This window comes from Pezoporus flaviventris, unplaced genomic scaffold (assembly GCF_033815535.1).
Source record: "Pezoporus flaviventris isolate CSIRO_AGI_PZ_B2104156 unplaced genomic scaffold, CSIRO_AGI_Pfla_v1 ptg000055l, whole genome shotgun sequence".
Lineage (NCBI taxonomy): Eukaryota > Metazoa > Chordata > Aves > Psittaciformes > Psittacidae > Pezoporus > Pezoporus flaviventris.
In genome coordinates, this window is record NW_026892603.1 from 3,925,928 (window position 1) to 3,946,325 (window position 20,398).

The 20,398-nt window shown below is 35.2% G+C and overlaps 1 protein-coding gene across 12 annotated transcripts in view; it reads left to right on the forward strand.

Annotated features, from left to right (window-relative positions):
• DGKB (diacylglycerol kinase beta) overlaps positions 1 to 20,398 on the forward strand; it is a 361,769-nt gene that overhangs the window by 121,181 nt on the left and 220,190 nt on the right. For all 12 annotated transcript variants that reach the window (XM_061469232.1, XM_061469231.1, XM_061469234.1 and 9 more), the window contains 3 exons: positions 118 to 234; positions 4,665 to 4,738; positions 11,639 to 11,713. In XM_061469232.1, the coding sequence (XP_061325216.1) occupies positions 118 to 234; positions 4,665 to 4,738; positions 11,639 to 11,713 (266 nt within the window). The remainder of the gene's footprint in view (positions 1 to 117; positions 235 to 4,664; positions 4,739 to 11,638; positions 11,714 to 20,398) is intronic.

The following is a 20,398-nucleotide window of genomic DNA, read 5'->3' on the forward strand; positions in this document are numbered from 1 at the left end:
CTGACATTATTTTCTAGTCCAAACACAAATTTATGGAGGCACAGTCTCATGATAGTTGTATAGCATTACATAATGTTAAAATTTTACATTTTCTCCTTTTTCTTCTTTTTTTTCAAGGAAAGACAGGCAACAGTGAAAAAAGAAAAGAGTTGCCCCCAGCAAATGAACAAACTGGGAGAGCGGAACAAAATGCAAAGAGCAAATTCTATCACCATTGATGGGCAAGGTCTTCAGGTGTGATTATTGTTATTTTGATTTTAAGAGTTAATTGTATGTGTGAAGGCAGTGATAGAGTTAACGATCTTTAAAGTTAAATGTTTCCTATACATTCACTCTTTAATATTTCACTTTTACATATTTAAAAATAAAATAGGTAAATTCTCCTGTCTGTACAGGAATCTTGTGGTGCAAATCTTCATCTCATGTAGTTGGTGCGATTTCCTAATACAATAACTGGAAGGGAAAACTAACTCTAAAACACTTGTATTGTGGGATGAAAGTAAACTCCATTTGTTCAATATCTGTCACATGCCCTTGTGTGAATTTACATTATAAGTCTATTTCTTAATAGTTGTTCACTATTCTCATTTAAACTTGTTAAATAATAGATGGTCAAACTTCAAGGATGTTATTTGTCCAGGTACTTTCAAGTAAGGTATTTGACACATCAAAATTATAAGTGAAGCAAGGTGGTTTCAGTAATAGCAATATCTAAAATAAAGAAAGGAGTTTTTCTACTTGAAAGTAAAACTTCTGTGTGATGAGCTAATGTGATTTTAGGGAGGTTACTTGGAGGCATGTCTGAAGAGTTCTGCCTTAACTGCTCAACTTCTTTCCCTTGAGATATGAGTAGTTTTGACTAAAATCAGTGTTCACATGTATGATGCTGGTTCTTTACTTTGTTGTGATAACAATGTGATAATCATTTAATATACACAGTTGGCTGTTCTGTATCTTCTGATATATTGCAGTTGAGGTTTGGTAAATGTAAAAGATCCCATTACCATGTATCAAATGCTGTATGCTTTATAATCATTTCATTACATACCTTATTGTGTCAGGATAGAAAGGCTTATTTTATTGTTTCATCTTCTTAGGTTAGTGAAACATTCTTGTTACAACCCAAGAAAAAGGAAGAAAAAAAGTCCCCTTAAGAATCTAAGTCCTAAAACCTATGCAGTCACGTGGCTGCTCCATTGATGGCCTGAGTAGGATGTTATAGAAATCGTTATTCATGGTTCTCAAGGCTCCCCTGTACTTCTCATTCTCACAGACTACATTGCTCTCCAGATCATCTTGACAGAGCATGTGGCAGTAAAGCTAGTGTATTCATTGACAGAAGGCTCAAGTTCTGTCTAATCAGTCACAGTGTGACTAACAAACATGCGCTAAAGAAGCACACAGTTTTCTAACTTTCGGGTGATAATCCATGCAATTCAGTGAGCCCAATGGTTCTAGATAGAGGAGTTACTTTTGGCATGTCCTTTTGGTAGCAGTGCTATGCATCATGAATTTTGGTTTTCTTCCAAGTGTTAGATTGCTAATGCTCATAGTGTCTTTTCAGGCATTTTTCAAGTCTCTTATTTTCCACTCATGTGATATACTGCCTGGAATATAGTACCTGGTATGTTAAATATAGTGAACTCCTAGCATCACTGACTCTTGCACACACAAACTTAAATCATGAAAAATTGTGCTTTCCAGTAATTAGGGGATAAAATTTTTTATAAGTTTGCTAGTATGGTCCAATATTTAGGTTCTGTCTTCTCTTTCCATGATGAATCCTAAGCCTAGGATTAGTCATGGCTTTTATTTATCATCACTTGAGAAGGGGAGAAAGAAAGTAAGGGCTAAGATGGCAGATTGGATGAATTTGAGATGTTTTCTGAAGTGCTTGCTATTGTTCTGTAATGCCACATATGCAGTGTAGCGCATGATGTTAACACTGGTTATCACATTAGAAATAGTTCTTCAATGATTACTCTAATTTACTGATTATACTGTGGTCTTTGTTTTCTTCTATTGGATAAAATTGGTTTTGAGTAACAGGAGTCCATCTTGGCACCATTACATTTTTGATTGGTAACAATAATGATAACCTGATCATTGTGAAAGCTGAGTGCATCTTGAAGGATACCATAGTGAAAGGCTGGGATCAGTGAGACCGTTAGGTTTTCTTTTCACTCACAGATTGTATGATTTTGAAACTATTTCCATAAAGGTGGAAGATTCCATAAATATAACTGTAATTAATGTTAGTTTTTTTTTTCCTGAAGATGGTCTGGAACAAAAAAATAATCTTTAGCTCATCAAAATATGTTACTCTAATTCTCCCATATCAGGCCAAAAAATGCTTCTCTGATTCTAGTACTCTGACTTGGCTGCCATGGTCTCATTTTAACATGGTCTTCAGTGAACAAGAAAAGGATATTTGTGACTTTTTTGGAACCTTTTTTTTTTTTTTTGGAAAACTTGATTGTTATGTTAATTGCATTTGTTTATGATCTGAGTTCAAAGGAAAAATATCAAAAATGCCCACTAAATCTCCATAGTGCTCCTGTTAGACATCTGCTTTCAATATGGGACAAATCTATATATAGTTAGTCCACCACAGTTTTCTATGGTTCTTTTTTGTATTTTAAGTCTCTTGTCCAATAACTTCATGAAGATTGCCTTTAAATCATGGTAGTTTAAGGCTTAAAAATGTTGGCCAATTTAGTCTAAATCTTTAGTTTCATTGTTTATTATATGGAAACATCTACATTATCTCAAAGAGGGATTTTGAAAGGTGCAAGAAATTAATTAAAAGGTACCTTATTTTGGAATTGAGTGGAATACAAACTGATTATTATTTTTTTTCTAATGATCCAAAACCTGTAATAATATAGTTAAGTTTCGAAATAAAAGATTTAATGTAGAAATAAGTTCATCATTTAGCTTTTGTTGAGCAAAGTATCAAGGCCAACCTTCCTTCCATCAGACAGCAGTGAGCAGAAAACCTAGTGGCAGTGGAGATCTGCATGACTTAAAGACAATTAATCATAGTTAAACACATTCATCTTACTTCTTTCTAGCTAACCAGCATAATGATCAGGATTATTATTTCTAATTAGAGGAAGTAATAGATCATGTATAACCTTAGGATGAGTCTCATTAATTAACCTTCGTCCTAAGAGATTTCAGTAGGTAGTCCATCTCTGTCACAGTGAGTACCATTGGTTTACACTTAGTTCACAGGAACAAACATCAAGAGAATTGGCTAAATAACTAAAATTGATTAAAACAGTGGACAAAAATTAAATATATGACAAACTTCACTGTATCCTGCAATTTGATATATGTTTCAACATACAGCAGTTCACGGTAACAGCACACAGCACTTTGTGGTAACAACATACTGTGATAGAATCTGATACTGGGTTTGTTTTGTGCTAGGTTTAATTACAGAGAGTTTCCTGGAGTTTCTCATTATTTGTTGTATGTACTGGAACAGATCTGGATACCTTGTGTAGTTACAGATTGAGTTGACATAGTCGTGCCTAAGACTTCCTACTAGAAGTGCTTTTAGGTGCCTGTTGAATGCCTGTTAAGACTCCTTAGCTATCATGTTTCTCAGGTTCTATGTTAAATTACATTTTATGAAATCTTCAGGTGAAAAGATTCCGTTATTCCAGGAATCATGAGTAAGGATTTGGAGCAAAAGCTTTCAGTGTATCATTTTGAAAGAAGGGTAGCCTAAGCTTCATCTCTGAAGTTGTTACGCATGATTTTAGAGATGTTAACTTTGAACTCTTAATATGCTTTTAAACATTCTAGAATTTAGATAAGAAAGTGAAAATTTTCAACATGATTATTCAAGCTTTATGGTTTAAAAACAGGTATTAGCAAGAGGTCATTCGTTGCAGTTGTTTTCATGTTCTTCAATTCTACAGGGCAAAGGCAGTGAAGACAGAATATCTGAAAATACTTTATCACTGTTACTTAGAAGGAGAGTGTTAGTTTGTAAAGCTAAACATTAATATGAATATGTAAAACTTTTAATGTACAAAAGAATTAAAAAATGTGGTTGAACTGATTGTTTCCTTCAGTATATCCTCCTCTGCATTCTTTTCCTCAAGCTTGCCCTTCTTCCACATGTTTTCGCCTCTACTTTTTTAACTCATTTTTGTTATGGTTGTTGCATTTTTTTAAAAAATATGATTTGATATCAAATATCGCAGATTTCTGTAATTTAAAAAAAATCCATCAGGCTTAACATTTCATATATCTATTTATAGTATAATGTTATTTCTCACTACAAAATACAGTTTCTTCATAGCTTTTTCCATAGGAGATTACTGTCAGAATCAGTCATGCATTTCTTGCTTTTAAAGTTTTTTTTTCCTCTGTTGATAGCTGTAACCTATATATATCAATATTTCAGTGGAAATAGAGGTTAAAATAGCATCACAGATGTAAGACAGACAGCATTAAAAAAAAAAGCCACTTGCAATTTGTGGCAAATTAATGAAGTGAGGATTATTGTAAATTATGGAATTGCTTCCAGCTGGATTACATAGGGTAACATAGAGTTTGCATTAAGCTTTTTGTTTTCTGTCTACTATAGGAAAAAATGAATGCAACACACAGCATTAATGAGTGGCTGTGTTATTCCCTTCTTTTAGATCACTCCAGTTCCAGGCACTCATCCACTTTTAGTTTTTGTCAACCCTAAAAGTGGTGGGAAACAAGGAGAAAGGTAAGGTTTATTTACTGTTTCCGCCCCCCCCCCCCCCCGTTCTGATAAATGTGATATATTTTAAAATGAAGTTTAAAAGTTTGTGTATGAAATGGACTCCAACATTTTATATTGTTTTATACTGTTATGTCTCATATTTGAGCATCCTATTGTCTTGTTCCGAAAAGGTATACACTAGCATGGAGGTATGAAATCTTCAGTTAAAAGCTAGAATGAGTTATATACAACAGTTTCATTTCACAACAGAAAATGTAGCTATATTCAGTATATGGTTTTGTGTGATTTGCATGGAGATGCAAGTTGCTATGTTTTGCATTGCAACTTGAAAGCTTATAACAGTGTTCTTTTAATTTCTGTAATAATTATGCAGATATGCTAATAATAAAAAATGAAAATAGTATTGAATTTTCTAATATGTAACTTGCCTTTCACAGGTTTAGTGAATAGATTCTTCAGCCTCTCTGTAAGACTTCCTACAAAGAAAGCTGTTGATTTTCCATTGATAGAAAGCATTCTAACAATCCAGTAATGGCCATTTTGAGATTGTCACAAAAATCCCCATATCTTTATAGCATGGCTTACCACGTCAGTACTGTAATTTAACCTTCAACTCTTGAAAATGGCTTCAATCTTTTGGCCAAGATCAGGCTGAAGATGACACCTGTGGATACGGGGTAATGTGGGTCCCCAAAAGCACATAAGGAAGGATCCAGTGTGATTGTAAAGCTTGGATCCCAGCAAGTAAAGTGCAAGTAGGACAGCTTTCCCTACCTCTTCCACACTGTCTCTGTTGGATCACTTCTTTCAAACAGTGTCCTTTAAAGTAAACTGACAAAAGGGACAAATCCTGCAGAGTAGATGGTAGGGGAATCCTCAGAGCTAGAGAACATTTAACCAAAACTATTTGAAGACCTCTGAGAGGACAGGTTATCATTTAGGTGCTGGTTACGTAATCCCCGGACTGATACACCTAGATGTCAGCAACGCCAACAACACTACTTGCGTCAAAGGCAGTTAATGATCTAAAAGAAGTATAGTAGCATAGAATGATTAGGGTTGGAAAGGACCTTAAGATCAGCTGGTTCAATTCCCCCTGCTATGGACAGGGACACTTCCCACTAGACTAGGTCACTCAAGGTGCTGTCCAACCTGGCTGTGAACGCTGCCAGGGATGGAGCATTCACAGCTTCCTTGGGCAATCCTTTCCAGTGCCTCACCACTATCACAGTAAAGAATTTATTCTTGTATCTAACCTATATATCCCCTTTTTGTTTGAGAGAGTCCTATTGCTATGGTCCCTGATGAGGAGTCACTCTCCAGCGTCGTTGTAGGCCCCCTTCAGATATTGGAAGGCTGCTGTGAGATCTTTACACAGCCTTCTCTTCTCCAGGCTGATCAGCCTCCATTTTCTTAGCCTGTCAAACATATTGCCAAACACCTTTCAATTAATTCTAAAGAGTTTCAGGAGCATGCCTTCACAGTCACAGCAAAACAATATGAGCCATTCTGAGTGTCCTTATTTTGGACACAGTAGTAGTGTAAGGTAGCCCTGGTCCTCTGTGCAGTCATGGGCATTGTGGAAAGTAATGCACTAGCACTCAGCTTGACTGTTTTTATAGTACTGATATGAAATTAACAGATATGGATCTGGTCTGGAATTATGTAGGTGAGAAGCAGGTTAGGGAGCTGCACTTAGATAGCTGTAGACTTGAAACAATTTAATGAAATGTTGTTTCACAGCTTTCCGTTCCTAGCTCATAATTGGTCTCAGGTGTTGCTATCTGAATGGGTTTAATGCACAAGGGATATCATGTTAGTTATTCTCCAGAGTAAAAGCAAGCTTAAAACCTGATCCTCTTCCCAAGCTCCTATTCCCATTCACATAGTGCAGTCTGACACTTCTCAGTTTATGTTAATGCAACTGTTACTGAGGCCAAGCAGATCACAGGAATGATTTGAATTTAAAAAATGAATGAATATACGCTTCATGCACTAACACCATTACCTGCAAGTGTCATTACACAATGACGCGTATAGCATGAGGACAGCCACCATCAGCTGAGTAAGTGAAGTATGAGAACCTCTTAAATTGGCTTTGATACCACACAAAATAAAATGCTAAATTACATATTGATGTTTCAAGGTTGCACTCAATATTTCTGTGTTAGGAGGAGCACATCCAAAGGTTAACTTCATAGTCATGTAAACATAACTCAAGTCCTTCACAAGCAGGAGATGATATCTCATGGATCTAAAACCAGATTCAGAAAGGTTTAAAAAAAAGTCCACATGTGGACTATTTGTTGAGAAGGAGTTCACCTTCTGCCTTTTATGTGTTAATATTTTGTATCAATACCAGTAGCATAATAGAATTATAAAATAAGGATGTTGAGTGCATATTATCACTTGAAGGTTTAATCGAGGGAATGAAAATATTTTCAGGGAATTATAATATTTAGGTTTTCTACTTCTCATGTTTTTATCTAGCTGTTTTACAGTCAGTAACCAGAAAATGAAGAACCTTGTATTTCCTCTCTCCTGCCTCCAATGTTGTGCAGTATATGTTGTTAAAAGTAAAATCACAGGACATTTTCAGACCTAAATAGCTTTGCAAATTTGCAAAAAGGTGGTTCAAGTCAGGCTTTTTGATTATAGCAATTTTGTAATCTGGTCAGATATGGAGAGGCCAGGAGTAGAGGATAGGCTTATCTTACAAAAGTAAGATTTCCACAGCAACGAGCAGGAGAAAAAATCAAAACCACAACCTACTAATTTTTATAGATGAGAATTTCATTATCGTGACTTATTCAGATTAAGGTGATCTTTTACTGAAAGCTGTTCTTCAGTTTTACTTAGTATTTTCTGCATTTGAGAGATCACAATGAGTGACGTTATGATTTCTAATTGACTTTCATTGAAGACAGAAAGGTTATTTCAGATACTGTCAAGACTCTAGTGTTCCCACAGTTCCCTGTATGAGATTTTATGCCTTGCCATATGCCAACCCAGCCCATTTCATTGCCCTTAGACTTAGAAAGAGTGAATGCATCCATCTGACAACCAGTTGAATAAATACACTCCCCAATAATACTTTGTAATTTCCTTTTGCTTTTTGTGTTTTTGGTTTTTTTTTTCAAATCTGTCAAATGCAAAGGAAAAGAACTGAGCATCACTTTAACATAATAAAAGTTAGCTGGTTTAGGTTAGGTTTTCAAATGTTGGAACAGAGTGGTGCTGGTAATCATATGGATATATAGAAAAAGTGCATTCAGAACACAAAAATAATTTCTCTACAACCATATCTAACGAATAACCTTACCGATACAGTTTAAAACTTCTTTTCTTTCAGAAAGCCAGAGTTTTTACAAAATGTATAGTGAAAAATATCTTCTTCTTGAATGGGTTTTTCTTTCAAAACCCAATGCAGTGATTTTCAGATATTATTGAAAAATAAGCCAGTTATACTTTCTTCTTAATGGAGAGATTAATACCTGTTGCCCATCACCTGAAACATAAAAGCATTTACAGTTACTCAGATTTAAATGATTTAGTCCAAGGGGTAATACGTATAATAAAATAGAACAAAAATATAATTCAGTGTTTATTAGAAAGCAAGGAGCAAATTAAAATTAAACTTGAATTTAAGGCTTTAACACAGCAAAAATAGATTTTAATCATGCATGAGATTGGATAGGAGTTCAGCAAACCCATTCAAGTGTCCTCCTCAGGCTGTGTCACACAGTTTTCATGATTGTGCAAAAAATGGACAGGTGTGGCTAATTTCATCAGAAGAAAATTGCAGTATGTCCATATCATCCTGTGTCTAACAGTCCTCTATGTCTCCATGTAAGGTCTGACTAATTAAGACAGTAGCTTTCAATAATCTATGAGTAGAATATATATATTTAGTACATCACTGGCAAAATAGTTTCTTTCAACAGAAAGAATATAATACAAGAAGCGTGTAGGGCTTCTAAAGAATGTTGTTAAGGGTAATAATGTTTCTCACATAAGAATCCTTCTAAATCATGCTGCTGTTTTGCCATACTCATTACTTTGTTTTCTATTTCCAATTTATTTGCCTGACCAGCAGGTGAGTTTAAACAATTGTTTCCTTGACAAGTGTGCGGTTGGATGCACTGCAATCAGCTTCCGTACGCTGACGTTTCCTGCTGACTCCATGTTCAGTGTCTGTGCAGTACAGGTTGATATCTTTGACCTTTGTTGTTTTCAAATAACTTCGGTGCACTCAAGGGTATTTTCTTCAGCAGCAATGCTGTTTAAGGGTAATCCCAGCCCTCCTGGGCACTCCTGCTGTAATTTTCTGCCTCCTCAGTTAGTGCATCTATTTTGAGGTTCATATGAGATCATAAACATGATTTAAGTGGAGGCAAAAAATTACAGTGGAGAAATTTTTCTGAGGATTTGTATTTTTAGTTGTCTGTTCAGTTTTCCAGATCACAGAATAACCCTGCCAGTGGTTACAGAAGCACAACAGTTAACTGTGTTAACAAATAAACTGTGTTGTGGGGAAGGAACCAGCTGGAGGTGGTGGTGACAAGTGGTAATTTCATGAACTGTATTTGTGAAATTGCACCTCCATCACAAAAAGCTGTCTTCTGGGGCGTTAGCTGATACACTGCCTCCTGGCTTTGTCAGCACAAATATCCAGTGACAAGGGACCTATGTCCAGTTCCTGACACACAGAGGCAAGATGTTCAGAGACATGTCAGTATCAGTAGGCTGGTCAGAACTAGGTATAAAACTGAAAGGCTGAATTAATGTCCATCCCCTTGTCTTGCATGTGTCACACGTCTAGTTACAGTTTAGTGTGAAGGCAAATGTTTATAGAATGTTTCTTCCTTTTTTTTTTTTTTTTTTTTTGAGGACATATGAATGAAAAGGAACCATCAATTTCAATTTACTCATTTTTTACAGACTGACATGCATAAATCTATTATGATGACCTAAAGCATGATGGGTCATTGCAGTGAGACTTTCAGATTGATTATCTGGTATTGATGTTCTGCTAGTACCGATGAATGGTATGCACTTAATCAAGTATGACTCAATGTCATCTTTTCATTACTGTAGGTGGACTTAATAGGTTTTGACTAGAGATGCCTAGCTCTCTCTTTATTAACAAGGCTTTCATAGCATTTCACTGATACCTGGCAACAGTATTGTGAGTGTAGGTAATGACTAGTATGGCTTGTAGCACCACACTTTTAGGCCGATAACTCTTAAGCCTTTAAAACTTTGTAACAATACTGTTCATGAGCTTCTTTATGGTCAGCTACACAAATTACATTAGCTACCCCTTTGACCAGTTTAAATCCTATATGTCACCGAGAAGCAACTTACACATACTAACTAGAAAATTAAAAATAGGATCCTTTACCTTAGTAAGATGTTGCAAAAGAAGTTGAAATACACTGTGTTGTAATTCCGCTGTCAAACATCTGACTTAGTCGTCATCAATCACAGCTGTTGACAGTGATGTGTGCATGCTTACGAAGTGAAACCACTCATTTCCCCTTGACTTTTTCTGTCAGGAATAGCATCAGGAATAGATTGTGTGAGTGTGGTTGAATTTAATTCTTTATAAAAAAAGAAACTGATGTGGCTAAATAATTGAGAAGTTAAGAAAATATTCAAATTTAGCTATTTTAGAGATAATTATAAATTTGTTTGCATTCAGTATTACACCCTTCCATAAGGGTGGACAAGGGTATTTCCACAAGGAAGAGAAGGGACAGCCTAATAAATTATGCATTGCTATTAAGAAAATAGAATTTAAAAAATCCCTCAGTGTGCAATTATGTCTAGATAGTTCTGTTTTGCTGAATTTGAAAACGGGGAAATTTTAACTTAAAATTCAGCTCTTATTATGCTTCTGTTTTATTTAAGGCAGTAAAAAGGAAGAGAAAAATCAATGGAAAAATAAATGCTTTCTTGAAAGCATTAAAAATATTAATTAGCTTGAAGACATAAACATTAAAATAAAAAGCATGAAACAGAAGGTTTATAGTTCAAACTATTGCCACAGATCCCAGGTATATAGTTTTCCATTCTGAGCTCCGACTCTTTCATGTGCTTACTTGTTTCTACAAAAGAGATGAAACAGCTACCACATTTTAGTCAAGGTAGGAAATCAGATTTCTAGTATTTATAATGAAGAAAAATGTCATACTTTTTATAAATACAGTTTTTAAGCTATTCTGCCATTTAAGGAAATATTTGCTGAGGGTGGAACAGCAAATGGGGTCTTTTACGGGGTGGGGAATGCTTTTCATGCTGTATCAATAAATTGCTTCCTTATTATTCAGAAAAAAATTAAAATATGTGTAATTTAAATAAAACAATGGCTTTGAATCTTGTTCATTTTCTTCACATTCAGATATAATCCAAAGAAGATATATTTGACAATAGATTCGCTTTCTCAGAGTATTATTCAGCCTATAGGGACATTTTTGGTGGGTGGCAAAGCCAATTTGCTTTTGCAATTAATTATACTTCTTTATTTTATGTTAGCAATGAATTTCAGGAATAATCTCTCCTTTATCATGAAATTACTTTAACAGAAACCAGTGTGCTTTTCCAAATGTGTTTTTGACTCGTGTTTTCTTGTCTCATTATACTTCCTTATCCTATTTTTTTTCTATCTATATAACATTTGAATTGTATGTAGCTTGTAGCCCTTCTCAGTTTTATGCACACAGTACACCGTATGTGTGAATTACAGTTGCTGTGTTCAAATATTTTATTTTTTGTATGAGATCCTGCATTTTGAATAATTATAGGATGTGTTGACTTCTTTACTTCTTTCAATTGATAGGTTATTAAAAAATTCCAAACATGTAAGTGAATATTTTCTCTTTGTCTCTTTTACCTCTTCAGAATTTATAGAAAATTTCAGTACCTTTTAAATCCTCGTCAAGTTTATAGTCTTTCTGGAAATGGACCAATGCCAGGGTAAGTCTACAGTTAATATTATTACCAGGAACTCATTTAATAAAATGCTACATAATCAGATGAACAGACTGAGGCAGATATAGCATCTTTTGAATGTATCAACACTAAAGACCTCTGGATGGCTGCAGAAATTTGCAGGTGCTATTTGTTTAGATGCACAAATAAAACTGTATATCACATATTTTACTGATAACCATGCAGTACTGTATAAGAAGTGTGGGATAAATTTCATTCTATTTGTAGCTTTTACTGCTCTATCAGCAACCTGCGTTCACGTGGGGGTTAATTTTACCTTACAAATACCGAGCAGCTTCAGAGACTGACCTGCAGGACTTGCATATGTGCACATATGTGTTTGTGTAGAAGAAATGTATCTGTGTAAATATATATATATGTATAGGATACATATATATATTCTAATGTATGTCAGAAAATGTAATTTCAGATCATAGTGGCTGCACACTCCTTATGAATAATCTGGGGGGCGAAGTGAGCAGAAAATGACTGAACAGGCTAGATTATGCTGGCAGTGACTTTCTGTGGGGACTGGAGTGTTCATTGACCCAGGTTGTGGTGCCGTCACTTGTCTAATATGCTTCTTCCATGAGTCTTCCATTCATGTAAAGACAGGACAATTGCAGTATATCAAATACTGACTTCTGCCACCTGAAATTGTCACCTTTTTAAGTAGTGGGTGCTTTAGTAGAAGGAAACGCAGACCAGCGCTGAACATCTGCTCTGTGTATCATTTTGTGTATATTGGGTGTTATTTAGTTATGTCACTGATGAGTGAAATTCTACATCAGTGAGAAGAGTTGCAGAAGGATATAAGGAGATACATGTTCACTGACATGAAGTTTACACTGTTGGTTTGGTTTTGGTTTTTTGTTTGTTTCTTTTGTTTGTTTTGGTGGGGTTTTCTTTGGTTTGGTTTGGTTGAGGATTTTTTTGTGTTTTTTTTTTTCTGTTTGCTTGTTGGTTCTTTAGTTGTTTGTTGGTTTTGGTTTTTTTTTTTGTTTTTTTTTATCTTAGGAGTTTTTATTTGTTTAGCTTTCTGTTTAACTTGGAGGAGAATAAGTTCAAGGTGAGAATATATGTGGTTTGTGCCTTGCAAAGTTATATTTCATTTGTCACAGAACATTACTGGAAAGAGCATGATCTGACAGTTTCTGCCAGCACTTTTGGTTTAAACGCCAAATATACAGGAAGCTATTCTCTCTTAAAACCATTCTGCATCAGCTGTCCTTCGGGTTAGACTTCAGAGGTGTATAGCATTGATGAAAGTGAAAAGCAGATTGGATCCAATCAGTTTTGAAGTTGTGATTCTCCAAATGTTTTGCACTGCAGTGTGGCTAATGTGCAACCTGCAGAATGGTGCAAAACCTGCTCAAAAAAAAATGAAATAATGACATGCATGATTTTTTTCATGTCTGTAATTTTATGCTGTACATGAATGTTAGTGCTGTTTTATTACTCAAATGGTATTTATTGTTTGTGTTTTGTTATACTAGTCTTAACACATGGAAAATTTAAGTAATCTTAGTCCAAAGAGTAAGCCAAGAAAAATTGCAGAAACTTATTTCAGAAATTTATAAGAAATTTCAACTGAGACAAAGCTGGTAACCGATGTTGTTTTACATATGGTATAATAGAAATGTCACACTAGAGGCTGAGAGGATGAATTTTAAAAGAACTCTAACTATTCTATGATTCTGTTTTTGTTTAAATTCATTATGTATCTTGTGTGTACAGGAAAATGTATTTTAAGGCAGAAGCACAAGAGGGCAGTGTTAAGTTCAAACTGAAACCATGTTTAAACTTTAGTCTTTCGAACCAGGATAGTGTTTTTTAGGAAATATTTTCAATTTCTCTTTCTATTAGGAATCAAAATAGTTTTAGTTGGGAGTCACTTTGAAGAAGTTTCTAATTAATTTTCAAACACACACTGCATTTTGTTAAGCTTGTTGTCATACCACAGAAATGAGTACTCCTAAATTTCCAGTTTATCTCCAGCCATCACTTCTTGTCCCTGCCAGTACTATGTAGTCTGCATATAATTTGTCCCTAAAGCAAGCTATTGAATAAACTCTGCATTTCACTTACCAGTCATGTTTCCCTTTGTGCGAGGGCTGGATTGCCTAAGAAAATGTGCCCATCCATCCATCTGTCCACTCACTCATCCATCTCTGTAATGCCAGTTATACTGGATTGTCAATCAAAATGTTACATTTGTTGAATATTGTCATATGTGTCATTTAGATCAAAATGGAACAGAGTGGGGTATTGTACAGCAGAGAAAAATGAAAAAAAGTATTCATCATGGCAGCTGCTGTTATTTAGTGAAAAGGGATAAGCATAATGTATATTTATTTTAGAGCATTTATGATTATTGTAATAGATTTTAATTGAGTATTTTGAGTGTTTTTTTTTTTCTTTTAAATACTAATTTCAGACATGTTCACTCAACCTATAGAATGTTTATAGTATTAGGGTACAATTTGCTTGTTTTGGTAGAGCCAGCTTGTCTCCTTTGACCCACAAGTATTTTATTTATGATGGTAAGTTTCTGATAAGCTGCTGTCATCAACCAAGAAAATATTAATGAGCTTTTCTAACTTGGATTCCAAATATCTGGGACTAACATGAATTAGTATTTCCAGTTCATTTCTTTTGAAAATCTAAATATCTCCCTTATAGATAACAGGGAGAAAGACCAGAGAACTCGGAGACCAGTAAAAGCCTAAATCTTAGGGGGGACTGTAAAGCCACTGTATTTTTTTTACAAAAACTCAACAGCTCAATCACTTGGTTTTTCATTCTTCCTCTTCAGTGGGATAACCATGTTCTTTCACAGAAGGGGAATAAAGGGCTTCTTAAACGACCTTAGCTGAAACAGGGTTCAAATAATCTTTGTTCAGAGGAAGAAGGGCCATTTTTGATTTTTTTTGGAAATATGGAAATAATAAATTTTCCTTTTCAATCTTAAAAAACCCAAGCAAACAACAAAAAAAACATGACACCCCCCCCCCCCAAAAAAAAAAAAAACCAACAACAACAAAAAACTCAAACCAAACCAGCTAAACAAACAAAACCATACAGAACTCCAAACTTTCTTAATATCAGGGGATTGGGGTTAGTTTTATAAAAATACTAGTGTGTAGCAGAATAATAGAAAATATTTTTTAACAAGTTGGCAATAAATTCATTTTTGCTATCTGAACGTCCAACTGGATGTGTCACTGACTTTTATAATAGATGGGATGGCACTTGTAGAACTGCAGGGGCACCAACAAAGACATTTCTTGTAGCTTTTTAGAATCCCCAAGGTAAGGTTTTTGGAGGTCTTTATGTCAAGCCTCAGATATATAATCTCTAGGAAAATATGTACACAATGCAAATAAATTGCTTGGCAGCCGACTGTCTGATTCCTTTCCAACAACTGAAACTGACCTGCTCTGAAGCCTCAAAATCAAGGAGCTCTCAGCCAAAGGACAACAGTACGCTTTAAACAGTGGTATAATAATTAATGGTTTAGGCGTCCTTTATCTGTAGAGAGATGTGAGTGAGCTGGAGAAACTCTGTATGCTCTGCAGCTGAACAGGCATAAAAGGTACTCCACACTTCCAGGCTGCCAGAGTTAACAAAGTGACTTGAAAATTGCCAGTCTGATACATTGTGTAATTTGTGCCTAGCACCTGTGTTTTTTGCCTTGAAAAGAGTTTTCCCTGTTTGGTTGTTACATCTCTATGGGAGTCTTCTACTTCTGACAACAACTGTTATTGTGGATTTAATGATTTTGAAGAATCTGAAATTCAGTTATTGTTCACCTCACAGAGAGGTAAATAATAGCTGGATGAATAGCAGTCAAGCCACAGACCCACATGACTCTGTGGAGAGGTCACCGTTTCACAGAGGCTTTGTCCTTCTGAAAAGGCTCCTGTTCCCTTAAGTCTGTTATTTAAAATGTCTAATTTAGGTTATTTTTATGCTGTATAATAGAAATTATATCTACAAAAGTTGTATTTCATGGTAACTCCCTTAAGCATTTAATTTGGAGAGCATGTGCTTTTTAAATTCTATTCACAAGTTTACCTCAACAGGCCTTTTTAAATCTTAAATTCTGCCCACTTAAGATGCCCAAGACAGCCGGACTGCATCCCTACAACTTACTCTGTAATTTAGTCGGGAATCCACGGCACCTGGGCCTTTCTAATTTCACAAAGCAATAGGCCTATTTTGAAAATTACACTGTTTTTCCTAATTATTGGAATTGATTGCTAAAGCTTTTTTTTTTTTTTTTTTTGCTTTTGGATGTTTGGAATATCCAGAGTATTCTGGGAAGACATATACATCAGAAATATTTAGAAGCTAATAACTGCATAGTTATTTTCTTCTGAACAAAACCTTGAGGCTAGTCTGTATTTCTTTGGACAGATTACATTTTTTGCCAAAAAATGGCAAAGCAAGTTGGTTGTACTCTAATGATTAAGATAACCATTGTGCACTATGAAGCAGTAGTGCTCAGTTTTCACATGTGGGACTTAAACTTTGGGTTTAGAGATACATTTTAAACATCTGTTAAACAATACTTTTACTTGTATGACATCTATGGTGTTTGCTGCATGCATAGCCCAATGTCGTGGTTTAAATCCAGTCAGGTAATTCGTTCGCTCACTTCCCCCCCTTTCTTGCCCTCCCCCTGCTCCCGGAGGGACGGAGAGGAGAATCGAAAAGAATGCAACTCCCACAGGTTGAGATAAGAACACTTTAGTAACTAAGGTATAACACAAATCACTACTGCTACCACCAATGATAATAATGGTAAAGGAAATAACAAGGGAAGAGAATACAACACCTCACCACCAGCTGACCGATAACTCGCCCCCCTCAGCCCGACCAAGCACCGACCTATACCTCCTCCAACCCTGCAGTCTCCCAGCCCTTCCGGGTGACTCTCAGTTACATCCTGGGCATGACGTGCTGTGGTATGGAATAGCTCTTTGGTCAGTTTGGGTCATGTGTCCTGTCTCTGCTTCCTCCTGGCTTCCCCTCCTCCCTGGCAGAGCATGAGGCTCACAAAGTCCTTGGCCAAACCAAAACATCTCTATCAGCTCTGTTCCCGAGCCGAAAGTCAAAACACTGCACTGCACCAGCTACCAAGGAGGAGAAACATGACTGCTACTGCTGAACCCAGGACACCCAATCTTGTAAATACCACCTATTTCCACTCTTTTCTTTCTCTAGACTTCCAAAGTGGTAAGCCTGATTGGTTCAGTTCTCTCTTAACCATTGTAATTGTTCAGCCTTTGTCAGAAAGCTGTTTTAAAAGCCTCTGCCTTGTCCTTTGGCCTTAATAGTTTGCTCTTCTCTCATTCTTGAACGGGTTCTCTTTTCTTGGTCACCCAAAAATAAGCTATTGACTATTACAGTCACTTGTCAACATGCGATATCCAGCATCTACTCCACCCACTACCCAGCATATATTGATTCACTTTTCCCACAAATGCTTCTTTGTTTCTCCTTCTGACTGTCATATATCTCTCCGAAATCTGCAAGACTGCTATCCGTCTTCTGGATATTATACACTAATACCCACAAGATAAAGCAAATGTCATCGTTGCAGGGATCATAGGTTTGACACTATCATTATTATTTGATATCTGTATAAAATGATTTGGGGCCATCTGCTGACTGTAATGCTATACTGTAAAAATAAATTGGTGTACATCTTAAGCAGTAGTTAAGGAAAATGTAAGTTTTGTTTGGACAGGGCTTTGAGTAACCTGATATAGTGAAGAATGGCCCTCTCTGTAGCAGGGGGATTGGACTAGGTGATCTTTAAAAGTACCTTCTAATCTAAACCATTCTATAATTCTATGCTATTAATGGTATTTGGGAGTGTGAAGTATATCATATGGATCAATATCTTCAGTTTTGGCTACCTGACAGTAAAATGTCCACTATATTCATGGAGTCCCTCAATATCCCAGGTGATCACATGCTAAGGAACTGGGATGTTGTTTTTCTTAATACGCCATCATGGTTTTCAGCAGGCCTGTGATTTTAAATTAGCAGCCATCTTTATTTTTAGACAGTATGAACTGAAAACAATATTTTCAGTTGCAGTGTATTCATCTACCACTTAACATTTGTACGTTAAAATACCATTCCAGGAAATTAATATATTGCCCCATTCAATGACAAACTAAATTTATTGAAACTCTTTGAGTGATTTATTGGAATTACTGTCTCATGAACTGTGTCATTACAATATGCAGACAACTGGAACTGAGGGTTGTAATGAGGTTAAAGTGTGTATGTTGCCCGGTTACATAACCAGCTCAATTTGGCAGTCTAGAAAAAACTGTGTTTAATTTTCATTTGTATTCTCAAGTAATAATGATTCGCTTTGTTTAGTAAAATGACAGTAATATGGTTATTACAATAAAGGAGAAAATATTGCAACAATACAACTGCTTTGTATTTCAACTTAGTGCTTTCCTGTTGACACACAGTTTAAAGAAGAACCAGTGGTGAGTTGAACATATAAATTAGTGAAATTGTTAGATTAAACCCAACTTTGTGAATTCTTAAGTGGACAAAGTTTCTAAGTCATAGGGTTCACCTAGAAGTGTGAGGTAGCTATGATATAGGTCCTTCGTCAGCATAAATCTGTTGATGACAAATCACCTTTGAGTTGGTGATATTTAGGGTAAATATTTATCTTTCATTCACTTCCATTCACACACAGCATAATTTCCATTCTAGTATCTAAATGTTGTACTAGTTCATGTATAATTAGCAAACTGGTAAGTTACAGTTGCCATTGAAGAAAATATTAGTGTGGTTTATGCTACACTTTATGAACAGTAAATATTGAATTTAATGATTTTACATATTTATTGATTCAGTATTTTTATTTCATTACCTTTAAGGCCAGACTGTTTTATTACTATGAAGACAGAAGTTTTGAAACAGAAGTCATAACAAATAACTTTTAATACAGTTTTTCTGTACATCATAATATAGAGCTTCTGAAGTCCTCTAACTTGAAGCTGATTACAGTTGTAATTGGCAAAGTTCATGTACTGTGTATACTAATATTGGCTTAGAAGCTATGAGACAAAAGTATTCACAATTTTATCTGATCATTTATTTCTTAAATTACTCTCCTTTTCCAAAAACTGAATCCAAATTACTTAGATGTAACTGTAAAACCAGCTCAGTAAAAACATTATTCTAAGTCACAAAAGCTGAAGTAACTCTAAGCCATTTAAAATAAAATTTCTTTCATATACACAGATACTAATTTCTATTCCCCTTTCTTGCAATTTGGTCTTTACTGCAGAAGAGAAGTTTACTAAGTTAAACAGTATTTTTATATCCACTGATCATTTGTAATTTACCTTACATTTAGCTGATACCTGTGCTGAGATACCGGTATCAGTGATTATTCTTTGCTTGGGCTCTTGAGTTTTAATTTTTGCTTCCACTGTGAGTGAAGGTGATTGGCTGAATGATTTCACATGGTGCTGCTGTTACTCCCCCTTGTGTGGCTGAGCACCTGGAATCTCTGCATAGTACAGTGCACAGGTGCCATCTTTCAAGTGGAATTTACTAATTTATCAGCAGGAACTCAATAGTTGCCTATGTGTGTGAGATCATTGTGTCTGGCAAAATAAAATAAAAACAGGCTAGTATCAGACACCTTCAGTGGTTTAAATTTATTTGTTTTTCTTCCAGCAGATAGGAAACTGGATTAGGGAAGACTAAAACAGGTCAATTTACAAGTGAGCTATCAAGATGAAGATATCTGTTGATAGCTTTACCAGTTTAGTCATAGGAGTGAGCCCATTTAGTATATTAATTATTGATCATGGACTAAGAACTATGTGTATGTTTATGAAATTTGTAGAATGTGAAAAGTTGGGTGATAAAGAAAAGGGAAGCTGCAATTTAATGTATAAGAATTTGATCAACAGACAAGAGTTAGATGATCTGGTCAATTTTGATGATAGAAATACCATCAAATGTAATAATCTCTTGTAAGCCACCTTTAGGGATTGGTTGTATTGACCTTTCTCAATTGAAAGAAAAATGGTTATTTTTCTAAAATCATCTTGGCAATTCACCCAGAAAAACTATCCTCCTGTTTTAAGGACTTAGTATACAACCATGGATGTTTTGATCTTTCTGTGGATTTCTTGTTTCCTTTTTGCCAGTGATTGAATAATAGATATAACTTGCGTTACATTCTGTACCAGCATAACGTTCTTATGTGCAGTTCCAACTCTGCTATCATATGTTAAGTGATGTAAGAAAGCTTTTTACTATAGTGTCTATAAATAGCAAATCTGTAGAAAAGAATATCTACCTGTTCTTACATCCGCAAGTGAAAAAGGAGTTTTTTGGGGGGGCAGTATTTTTCTTCATTGAAAAAAGAATAAAAATAATGTATTGTATTAAATTATTCTGTGTGAATGATAATACAAATTAATTTGATATGAAGAAAATACTATTTTTTTTAAGTTTCCAATTTACCTGTTTCACGTATCCTGTTTAATTTCTGTCATGGTTATTGACATAATTTCTGTAAGGTTACTGACATAATGGTCCTTTATACTTGTTGCACTTGTCATATTGTGCTATGTTAAGAGTAATAATCTGAATTGTTAAAACTTAGAT